The sequence below is a fragment of the Sturnus vulgaris genome, chromosome 5 (genome assembly GCF_052056855.1).
Source record: "Sturnus vulgaris isolate bStuVul1 chromosome 5, bStuVul1.hap1, whole genome shotgun sequence".
Taxonomy (NCBI): domain Eukaryota; kingdom Metazoa; phylum Chordata; class Aves; order Passeriformes; family Sturnidae; genus Sturnus; species Sturnus vulgaris.
Genome location: NC_142247.1, coordinates 60,563,039 through 60,575,121, shown reverse-complemented (window position 1 = coordinate 60,575,121; position 12,083 = coordinate 60,563,039). Strand labels below are relative to the sequence as shown.

The window sequence follows — 12,083 nt, the reverse complement described above, 5'->3', positions numbered from 1 at the left end:
CCAGCTTATGTGCCCTCTGCTGTGGTACAACTTCTGCTCTGTGCTGTCTTCCCTTTCTGAAGTTATATGAAAGCAAAAATCCTCTGCCTTGGCTGAAACTGCAAAATGGATTTTGCTCAGAATAAATAAATTAGGGCACCAAGTGCCCTGGCTGTAGGTAGACAAGGATCTGCTGCTTTAGAGATTATTGTAATATAATATAGAGATTAATAGAGAGGAATAGAATAGAGATGAATAGAATAGAATAGAGATGAATAGAGTAGAGTAGAGTAGAGTAGAATAGAATAGAATAGAATAGAATAGAATAGAATAGAATAGAATAGAATAGAATAGAATAGAATATTATTTGCATCTCCCTAACTCCTTGCTGGAGGCAAAAGTGATTGATTTAATCACCTAGCTGCTGTTAATGAATTGAAAGCAAGGCAGTATGATGGGCAGCTGTTTTACCATGCCAGCAGACAAAACAAGCTAGAGGCAACCTCACTTACAAAAACAGTTTTTTGCACAATCAATATGGTTTTAGTCATTAATAGAAGATATGTTAGAGGTACAGAAACTATAAAAAACTGTGGCAATGTGCTTAAATGTGTGCTTTGTTCAGTCCCAGTGCAGTGGCACTAAAGAGAAGAGCCAGTGTGTCCCCCCTCTCGAGATAAGAGGAGATGTGGATGTGGTGGGTACACATGGAGTAGGGTACAGAAAGGGATGGTGACAGAAAACTAACTGTATACAGTCATTATCAAAAATACAGGTTTAAAAAGAAAAATTGCAATTCCTTCCTCCTCAATTACTCCATTATTTATTGATACTAGGATTGAAAAGCTACAGGTTAATGCTTTTCTGATACATTTCAGTTTTGTGTCTTCCACGTTTTAATTGCAAAACACATAGGGTATAAAAAATACGTTCAAGAGTCAACTGGTGAAACAATTTTCCCACACCTCTCCAGAGACCCCAGACCACTAAAACTGCTACTCACAGGACCCAAGTCGGCTTCCTCTGCCTCGTAGATGTAATGATCAAGTGAAATGAAGTAATAGCCAGGCTCCACCTGGTTGCACTGACGTCCAAACATGTGGGGCCGGCATTCACATTGTCCAGATTCACTTGAGCAGCTAAAATGGAAGAGCAATGAATTTACAACAGATCTTAGCTATGCTGAGACAGTGTTGGAGCTATCTTCTGCTTTGACATTTTAAATGGCACAGGAGAAGAACCTCTTCTGAACACAGGAGACAGGAGATGCTCTTGGGCTCTGCAGCTGGGCCACCTGCACTACTAACATGGCAGCACAGTCACAGGTACAGACCTGGCTCAACCCAACTATCACTCTCCAAAACAACATCTAGGCTCAGGCTGGCAGCAAGCATGGACCAGGACCATTTCCAGTAGGCAGTTTGCAAGTAGTTCCTTCTGTCTGGATGGCAAGAGGATTTCATGCTATGGATGCAGTGGTTCCCTGGGACACAGGAGCTCTGGGAGCTTTACTTGGTACCAGATATAGCCAACAGGTACATCTGCCCCGAAGCCAAGGGCAGCCTTTGGCTCCAAGTTTGCAAGCCACACAGACAGCATTATCTGTTTGTATGGTCTCAGGCAGAGCAAGAACAGGCATGACCCTACAAGCCCCAGGACGCTAAGCTGCCCTCACTTGCTGCAAAGCATCCAGACAGGTCACCATCAGCAGCTACACAGGGGGGAAACCATCCCTGGCTGCTTCAGAGGAGGACAAACATGATCAGTGACATGGGGCAGTCAGGGCCATCACCAGAAGGTCTATCCAGAGTGAAACACAGATTTCCTCTTTTTTCATAATGAACCTTTTTCTTTACTCAATACAGCTCTATCCCCAAACTGCCTTCAGCTGTTTTACTGTCCTCAGAGTGTCTGCCCTGCATCATAAAGAACCCTTGAGCATGCTGTAATTTTGCACACACCCCATCACACTTTTTCAAAGGAAGGTTTTTTTGGTCTACCAAAGTACAGCTATTTCTTTAAATTTGAGTGGGATTTAGAAACATTTTCTAAAGGTAAATGCCTCTGATTTTCATGAAAAATCTCCAGACTCCTCAACCTCCAGACAAAGAGTAATTTTTAACTTAAACTATTTTTGAAATTGCAGAGATTCGCTTAAATGTTCACTTTGAGATGCCAGAAGTGCCTTAGCTGTCCCAGAAGAGGAGCTGGGAAGTTTCTCCTCCACGGAGGCAATAACTCCACCACCTGGGTTACACCACAGGGATGAACTTTGGGTGAGGCACAGCATCCCACACCTTGAGCGAGAGCCAGAAGGCAGCAATTCAGCAGCTGAGGAGAGGAGCCCCGAGGAGCTCAAAGCTCCCTTTCCCGATGACGTGAGAGAGCAAAGCCAGGAGCCAGAGCTGGGCTTTGTGGCTTTCCTGCAGTTGGAGGAAAGCACAGCTGCTGCCTGCCTGTGCCAGGATGCTGCACGTCCCCTCCCCACATGGTTTTGCAATCACTGGGCTCAGTGCATGGGAAACAGGCTGGGCCATGGCTGGGCTTTACCCCAAAGCCCTGGAAGCAGCTGTGCTGGGGGAGCTGCTATGAGCTATGTGGTGTAACCCATGTGTGCACAGGGAGCAAGCATAGGGGAGTAAATAATCCCTAACATCCACACTGCTGTCTGCCAAGGGCTAATAATTCACTCGGGAGCAGACAGGAGAGACGGGCCCGTGAGACATTCCCACGGCAATCCCTGATGCAGATGGGGTGTCCGTGGGCTGTGACGACCTACGGGAGTCACACCAAGATGAGTCCCACACTCCCCCAGTGTGGTCCCACGGGCTTCAGTGGGAAACAGTTCCTTGACTCCCTTGAGAAACTTCTGTGGCTTTAGACAAAAGCATGACATTTCAAAGGGTTTGTGGAAGGAAGGGGAGAGGGGGAAAAAAAAAGCAGCAAAACATGCCGCTGTTGACAAATCAGGGGTTGGACACACACCTAGCATACAGAGAACAGCTCTGGTCAGAGGACAATCTGGCTAGTTAGTACCCCACTGACAGGGCATCTAAATCATGACTTTTCCTGCTGATTCTGATGGATACATATTCAAAACCTACAATTTTCTCTATAAAAAATGTCCATCTCCCCAGTGGGCACTTCCAGGTCCACATCACACCCCATGCAGCACCACTGGGGCAACAGTGCAGTACTGTGCAGCTAGCATGCTTCCCCTGCCACCGGTGGGCAGACAGATTGGCCAAGGGGCGATTTGGGAGCAAAGTAAGACCAGCCTGTCCATGTCACTGCCCCATTCTTGCTTTCATCCTGTAAGAGCAAAGCCTTGACATGGACCATACCCACGTCTGGTTTCTACTCTGTCTGACAAAGGCAGAGCTGCACTAAAAACAGTTTTGCATGTTCACTTGCACCAGTGTTACAAGCAAAGGTTACTCTGCACAGAAAAGACATGGGTGCCCCTGTCACCCTTGCTGCAATCAAGATCTACCAGCTTCTGAAGCAGAAAGATGGGTATCAAACATCCTCCCCTAGAGCACATTGAGCCCTGGATGCTGTGGTTGTGAAAACATGAAAGTGGTAAAGGATTACAGGAGAGTAGCTGGGCTGAGACTCACTTGTTGTTCAGTGCTCCTCCCTGGTCACAGTCACACGGCCGACATCCATCCATGTCATTGCTCAGGCCCCAGTGCTCAGGCTGCAGGAGAAAACACCACCAGCACTGTAACCTGGTGCAGACTTAGTTCTATCTAACCCAAAGACACACTTTTAAACACTCACCATGAGCTATCCCAGACTGCCCCACAACCCATGAATCCTGCTTCCCTGGTTGTGGGCCTACCCTCACAAGCACCAACACCATTTCCCTACCTGCTCTCCTCCCACCTTGTTGACCATTTCAAGGGCAAGAGAGCCACACATGGGGCAGGGGGTATTTGTGTAGGGCACTGCCCTTGCAAGGCTGCTACTCTGCAGCTTGCTTGCTGGATAGACAGGCAGACAGACTTGTTTGGTTTTTCTATGCAGTTCACTGTTAGATAAGGCTTTCTCAGTGTTTATACAAACACATCCAGTTATCTGACAGTGTGTTTCTATAACACTCCAGCATGCATAAACACTACATGGAAATGTATGTGTATGAAATAATCCTTGCCTAAAATAATGGCCTGTTTAGAAAGCAATTTTTTTGGTAACACTGTTTCCCTGACCATTTTATCTTTCACCCCAGCAAGGAGTTCAGCAGAATTGCCCTAGATCCCTCATTTTCAGAGCAACCACAGGTATCCAAATGTCTCACTTTTTATGGTCCAAGGAATTAGACTGGATGATCCTGTCTGCCTTGACATGCATCCCAGCTCCCCAAAACACAAAACACAGCTCCTGACATCCCAAGGTGCCCTCTACAGCCTGAATGCCAGGCATGGGCTAGTCGGAGACAGTGGCCAGCCAGCACCTTGCTCCATGCTTCCCACACTCCATCCTCCCTCACGCCAGTGTATCCTAATTTATTTTACAGTGAACTACTTGCCAGACATTGATTGCACTGCTTTCCTGTCACCAGACGCTTACAATAGCAGTTTCCTGTCTCCGAATCACACGGATTCCCCCCGGGGTGAGTACCCAGAGGATTACATGCACAAGCTAGATTGGGAAATACAAATAGGCAGGTCAAAAGCTGGAATGGAGTCATATTTTAGACAGTGTTCAACTTAAATATGTACATTAGAGTTTCCCCTGAATTCCCCATTACAGAAATTAATTTCATTCTTTGCCCACCCCCATCCAAGTAAAACTTCCCTGGCCTAGAGACTTATAATTGAAAAGAAATAAGAAGGATTATGTATTTCCACTGAATAGACTAGAAGGATCAGATGGCAAACTGCATTTTAAAGGCTGGTGGACTCCAAGCTACATCAAATCTACAATAATGTTTTTACTTTAGCCAAAACATGAAAAAAAGGAAAAAAAAAATCCATCCCACAAACCAACAAATCTCCTGGCATGAACAGCTCCTCAAAGAGCTTTTGATCACACATAAAGGAACATATGTTTTTACTCACACTGGCAGCCCGCTGGGTCATCGGCACTCAGGCCATAGAAACCTTCTTTGCAGAGGTCACAACGCTCCCCCTCGACAAATAATTTACAACGGCACTGTCCGGCAATGAGGCCGGTGGAGAAATCAGTGTAGCGGTCACAGATCCCACCATTTTGGGAGCCAGCTGGGTCACAGTTGCAAGCTAAGAAGGAAGCATGGCACATGTTTTATTAACAGCTACAAAATTAAAGGCCAAGTCTCACATTGAATTACTGAAACTCAGCTGCTGTGTAGAAAGACTGTTGCTCCTGCAAGTATTACACATGATGTGACCAGGTATATTCCCAGATTCTCGAAGAGAAAACAACACCCAGCCAGGCTCACTCAAGACCTCCAGGACATCCACCCTTGCTCAGGGATGCCAAGGCCATTCCTGCCCTGCGGAGTGGGGCTGCACTTACGCTCACAGACGTCAGGGTCCCGCAGGTCCCTCTCCGGGTGCTGGAAGTAGAAGGGCTTGCACTGCTCGCAGTTGCGTCCCACGGTGTTGTGCTGGCAGTCGTCGCACACTCCCCCGCTGGTGTTCCCCGTCGTCATGTACACAGCCATGTCAAAGTGACACTGGCTGGAGTGGCCATTGCAGTTGCACTCTGTGACAAGGACAGAAAGCAGAGTAAGAGTCCTGGAGAAAGTGCAACTGTGCAGAGAAGGCACACCAAAATCAACCAAAGAACAGGAAGGATTTTACACACAAGCCCAAGTAAAAGCATGTAACGCTCATGGCTCCCAGTTCTGCATTTTACTCCAACTCACTTTTGCATGCGTTACTATTGCGACCTTCAGCGGGGCGCCAGGGTAAGTCGTGGTAGAAATCCAAACACTGCTCACAGTTTAATCCTTTGGTATTATGTCTGCACATGCAGTGACCATGAACCTGTAATTGAAAAAAAAAGGAGAGGAAAAAAAAAGAGTTGGTTATAAACGAAAAAGGAAAAAAACCTCAAACCATTCTACAATGAATGCAAAATAAAGCTGGCGCATAATGGACATATACTTTAGAGACCTTAATTTATGTAACTGCATTTAGAAAAGGCATAAAGGGCCATAGGAATGTCTTTCACCTGCTCAGCTGTCCTCATACAAATTTGTCCTTTCCTTACTGGAACTAATGCCTGAATAAATGCTTTCAGAAATAAACAAGGAGAGCACAGTTCCACCCCAATAATCACAGAAGTTTCTTGGAACTAAAAGTTAGCTGTTTCTTAGCTGTTAATTAGCTATTAACATGCATCTATTTATATCAGCAGGTCACTAGCCCAGTGCCCTTTTTCCAGCCCTGCCTTGGTTCTCAAATCAAAGACAACAGCCAGTTTGGATGGCATTTATCTATCAGCCCCAAACTTTGCCTTGTATACTGAACAAGTCCCAAGCAGACCAAGAGTGGTCGTGTGACAGCTGCTGCCACAGACCACTGGCACTACCAGCACTGCAGCCGTGATACTAAAGGCAAAGCTTGGGTGGAAACCTCGACCCAAACACAAGGAAGTGGAGTGTACCCAGCACAGCACCCTGCAGCCCTGGACAGCCCACACAACCATCCCACATGCTTCCACATCTCCAAACAGTTAATAACTCACCCATTAACAGGGTGCTATTATGGTTTGTCCTGCAAAAATCATGGAGAAAAACAGACCCCAGAAGGGATGTGGCACTCATGCAGCAGCATACCATGGAGGCAATTAGGGTTTTCCTTCAGGGCCTGTGTTTATTAGGGCTACAACCTCCACTTCTCAGCTGGTAACGACTAATACAAACACAGATTATGTTTGATTCACAGGTGTTTCAGCCTTTGACTTCAGTTTTAAGGTAACCAAGTAAACTCATACATTGGTCTCTGACCTAATAAGGTTACACTCCCTTTCTTCATTCCTACCTTTCAGTTTGATCAGCTCTTTAACATAATTAGAAAAGGAATGTTAAACCAATTGTCATCTAATCTGAGATCTCTGATTAATACCAATGATGACAGATATGTTTGCCAAGGAGGAATAATTATAACAGTTTTGTTGTTTGAGGTGAGGCACAGAGTGTCATCTTTACATTTGTTTTCAAATCACTTAAGAGAGGCACAGTCAAGAAGAGTTTTATGCAGAAAAGTGTGAATATTTACCATTCCTTCCACCTCCTCATCCAAGCCCTCCACGGGTGCACACTCACTGGCGTGGCCGTAGCAGAAGCAGTTCCCACGAACCACCATGTCGTAGATGGCATAGTAGTACTTCTCTCGGATCTCCATCCTGGAGTCCAAGAGATTATCTCCCAGCGTGTGCAGCTTGACGAATTTGACTCTCAGATTTGTGATCTTTAATAGGTCTGCAGAGGACACACACAAAAGAAACCTAACCAGCAAGCTCATTTTGGAATTATTTTGCAGATATTATATTGAATGGGAGGAAGCCAGGAGTGACCTCCTAAACATGCTTCCTATGGGCAGATTAGATCAGATTTAATTTCAGCACCTGCACATCATGTCATACTCCCTAAATTTAAAAAAAAAATTACATTACTTTACTACAGGTTGATAACTGTATAAGTAAATTTAAGCATAACTTAAAATAATGGTCTATTTTATTATAGATATGCACAGGCACATAGACAAACATTAAAGGCAAGGAGAAAAGCACCACTTAAAAGACACTGGTTCTTTGGGATTTTAAAATATAAGATGGGTAAGGACTTGATATTAAGAAACTACTCCCAAGTGGACCAGGAGCCATTAGAGTTATGAGACTCTTGGAAAAGTCTTAGCTGGATACAAAAACAAATAATTCTTCTTTTGTATACGCCTAACTTTCCTAGCAAATACAATAAGTTATATTTTGTGGAAAGAAGTAACACCCCATCACTGGCCAAATACAAAGAAGTTCTTGAGGGATAATCCATGGGAATACAATATTGCAGTAATTAATACCATCCACATGTTTACTTTGATATTGTGAATCCTATGTAATTTCATATAGCCTTGAACTCAGCTTGACAAAGCACTTCAAGCCCATGAGAACAGTTTCTCCTTTAAAATGTTGAGTGACGAAAAAAACAACATTAAACTCATAGCAACCAGCAGACACTCCTCTACTTCACATATTTTCTTTTCCTCCAGGTAGCTTTACACTGAGGGACATGAGCCCAACCTGAGAATGCATATTAAATCAGAGGTCAGCCTAAGGCTAAGCACTACAGTTCCCTCAGGCCAAATACCCCACAGGGTTTCTCTTTAAGCCACACTGAGCAACAGATCTCTCTACCTCTGAATTCATGGGTTACCATGACCATGCACAAGCACTACAGCAAGTTGTGGTTTATGACCACATCTGTGTGGTCCAGCCATGCAGTGCTACCATGGCCAACTGCTCCAAAGTCATGACTCTGTTCTGAAAAATAAAACACAACCCCATTGATTTTAGCTAGAAATGCACAATGAAATAAGTACCTTTGTAGCTCTGATAATTTGCTTTCTGAATACTGTACAATTACAGGATCACATTCCAAGGTTTCTCTTAGCAGCTGCATATATTTTGGGGAAAGGAGGTCTTAAATGAAAATAAATCCCTGATCAATTAAGAAAAGGACCAACTTCAATGAAGTGTGAAAGAGCAATCCCTTCAGTTCACAGCACTGATCTTTATTTCCCGGCACATCACTGTCTGAGCCAGGAAAAGGAACCATATACAAAGGTATTCATATGGTTTCAAAACTGCTATTGGAGCTAAAGCATGACTTTGTGGATTATGGGTTTTTGTAAGCAAGTAAGTACTGATATGCTCTCAAATCAGTCTGAAAGGTAACTGCATACATACTCTGAATCCTTGGACTGTATGGATCTTCAATTCGAAAAGCAGGATCTAGAACACGATATATTACCTGGAGGAAAAAAATCAAACAATGAAAGATTCAGCTTCAAAAATAAGAGAATCCAAATTTGTAAGGAAAAAGTCTACACAATAAACATAGCATAAAAAAAGCCTCTGACCTCTCCCTCCGTTGAAGGTTCAATGTCAGAGTATCGGGAATCACAAATTATATCATCCACTTTCTTCATGGGTCCAGTTGAAATCCCAGGAAATGAACTCTCACAGTCATATGCAAAATACCTATAAACTTGCCAAGTCTCTCCAAAGTCAGATGATCTTTCAATCAACATTGCAGCGGGACGGAATGTCTAATAGTAAGAAAACCAAGATGTTTAATTTGGTTAAATATTATTTGCATTTACATTGAGTCTTATTAGTGTGAGCAGTCCACATGTCTGGATCTTAATCTCTCTCCCTGCACTATTTCCAATACGTGGAAATATTGGAAACACTTTTCTGATGATATTCCACTTTTCTTCTCAGAGGAAATAACACACATCAAACCATATTACCCATCTTCAAAAGATGGCACTCGGTGGTCAGCAGCTTAAACACACTTAAAATAAACAAGAAAATTTTGAAGTTTTTTGGAATCCAAGCCCTTTCTGAAAAGTGGGGGTTAAAGTAGGGCTTTACAGAGATGTAAGGTTTTTTTCCCACAGCTTGTGGAAAGCAGCAGAACCTTCTTCCTTACTATACCTTTTCGCCTGATCTTTTACAAAGGACTTAATGGGCTTCCTCTCTTACCATAGGGAGCAGGAAGCCACTGCCAGTGGTTGCTCTGACACACAGCAGTTACTGAGCAGGTACCTCTCATGCTCAGAGAAGCCCAGCATTTCCTCTCTTTGTCTGACCACATGACCTTGTGCAGCCTCTCTGACGTTCAGTGCCAGCTGTTCTCTGTGCTGCCTTAAGAAAACCTTTATGGAGATTGAGAGGTTCAGCTTCATCCACTCATGCTGCATTTGCCTCCCCCAGTCCCCAGTGACCCTCCTCCAGCTAGCCTTGCCCATACTCTGGCAGGCTGCATTTGCTTCACACAAACCAGTGTCCTTACCTACATGTATCCAACTCTAGGACAATGAACTAATGAAGTTTTGAAAAGACTTTTAATCCCTCTGACCTAAAAAAATGTTTTAATTTTTGTGCTGCCTTTCAAAACCCAGATATTTACTTAACCCTGGCTTGTACCTACCAAAAAAAGCCAACAATCTCTTCTTTGGTTTTATGTATTCAGAGGAGGACCTCCCAGAGCCAAGCACAAAAGCATTTCAGTCACAGCTGGAAGGAAATTTTCTCTCTGCTTCCTGGCTGAAAATATCACCCAACTTAGAAACGAGTATCTCACCCAACAAAAAAATTTAGCAGCCCAGAAGTAAGGCAGCTCAACTGTGTACCACACAAAGTACACAAAGCATCATTAAAACTACCTTTCCTCTGCAGTCTTCCTACTGACAGCAGACCAAGCCCCAGCACTGGGGTACAATGGCTGCAGCACCCACATCATGTCAGGGGTCTTTTGGGGGTCCCTCACTGCTGACTTCAGTAGAAATGACCACCCTCCACCTCAGCCATCACCTTAAGGCACAGGGAGAAATCCTAGCTGACTCCACAGGAAAGAGGAACCAGCTGTCCTAGAAAGCTGATGCGTAAAAATGAAGAGATTAATTTGTCCACATGGGAAGAGCATTTAGGATGTACAGGACATAAGCTACTATTCCAAGACATCTGTTTGTAAAAAAACAAAGACACTTTGTGTACAGATGTTCCTTCTTCCTGAAGACCTTTCTATTTGCCAAATGAAAACTGATACCATGGCCAACTTTTTTTCAGGAAGAAAACCCTTGCTACTATATGACTTAGCTAACAATTCTTCTAGAATGTAATCACCAGAGACACACCAACACAAAACCCAGCTTCAGCATGACTCCTTCTGCAGTCTCACTGGAGTTCAAACTCAAGTCAGAACTCAACCTTTCTGCATGACTTCAGCACTGGTTAATGGTTGGCAGCTCCAAAAAATTCAGGCCAAACAGTTCAGACAAAGCCCAAATCCCAAATATCAAATATATGTAAAGAACTATGAGACCTCTCATTTCCTCATGTTTTAGAGTTTGGGGTAAGGCTGTGGCTTCCTTACCTTGAAGGTCATAATTAGATGAGTGAAATGAAACTCAGCCTCCAGGTCCAGCTGGATAGTCACATTTTCCAAACCTGCAGGGGCAGAGAAAAGAAGGTGTTCAGCAAACAAGGACACCTGCCAGTCTCTACAGCTAAATTTTGCCAAAGCTCTTCACTCTGTTGGCATGAGACTATTTTCTTTAGCACTTAGTTCTGTTGTGAAAAAGGAGTATGATGGTTTAGTGCGTGCCTGAGGTACAGGGGAGACACCAAGAACCTGCTGAAGAGTATCATGCATGGGATTCCTGCACAAGATCAGCACCACATCACACCCAGAGCATGAGCCTACAGTGCTATTTGAGACAGAACCATGGCTAGCATCGCTGGGTTTGGGGCAACGATGGGACCACCACAAGCTGGGCCCCGGCACCAAAGCCCCCAGAACAGGGGGGTTGCTGAGCCCAGACCTGTGTGGTGGCCACAGGCTGTTCTCCCACCCTCTGTTCAGCCAGCCTCTCTGGCAGCAGCAGGACAAGCTTCTGCAGCCGTAACACCCCCAATCTCAACGGATGTATGGTGGGGGCCATTCCCCACCATTTTTCGCTCACTCTGGACTCTCCTGTCTACAAGAACAGCTCCTTTATAATCTGTTTTTGAGATGCTCCTAAAGCTGCTATCACAGCCCTGCTTTGCAATCCCGAAGGTTAGGAAAATGGTGAGAGGCAAAAGGTTTTCCAAACTGCTGTATGACTACCTGTGGTCTAAGACACTACACAGAAAGAAAAACAGCTAGAAATACTATTTTGCCTTATGAAAAGAGCTCTCGAAACAGCTGGATACTAATTATACTGTAGTTAGAAATAAAAAATAAAATCAAGATTTACAGAGAGAAGAAAGGGTAAGAAATGAAAATAATAAAACAATAAGGCACTTAAATTTTTGACCAGCTGTAACCTTCTGTAAAGCATGCAGCAATGGTCCCTTATGCTGTATGTCTGAATAGACGAAAACATGAATTGGACAGAAAGAAT

The 12,083-nt window shown here is 44.1% G+C and overlaps 1 protein-coding gene across 1 annotated transcript in view; it reads right to left on the bottom strand.

The window, feature by feature from the left end:
• LAMB1 (laminin subunit beta 1) overlaps positions 1 to 12,083 on the bottom strand; it is a 42,051-nt gene that overhangs the window by 26,285 nt on the left and 3,683 nt on the right. The window contains exons 3-12 of the mRNA XM_014868985.2: positions 11,072 to 11,145; positions 9,051 to 9,239; positions 8,878 to 8,941; positions 7,191 to 7,393; positions 5,834 to 5,954; positions 5,482 to 5,670; positions 5,043 to 5,222; positions 4,511 to 4,623; positions 3,600 to 3,679; positions 983 to 1,118 (exon numbers count right to left, since the gene is read on the bottom strand). Of these exons, the coding sequence (XP_014724471.2) occupies positions 983 to 1,118; positions 3,600 to 3,679; positions 4,511 to 4,623; positions 5,043 to 5,222; positions 5,482 to 5,670; positions 5,834 to 5,954; positions 7,191 to 7,393; positions 8,878 to 8,941; positions 9,051 to 9,239; positions 11,072 to 11,083 (1,287 nt within the window). The 5' untranslated portion in view covers positions 11,084 to 11,145. The remainder of the gene's footprint in view (positions 1 to 982; positions 1,119 to 3,599; positions 3,680 to 4,510; positions 4,624 to 5,042; positions 5,223 to 5,481; positions 5,671 to 5,833; positions 5,955 to 7,190; positions 7,394 to 8,877; positions 8,942 to 9,050; positions 9,240 to 11,071; positions 11,146 to 12,083) is intronic.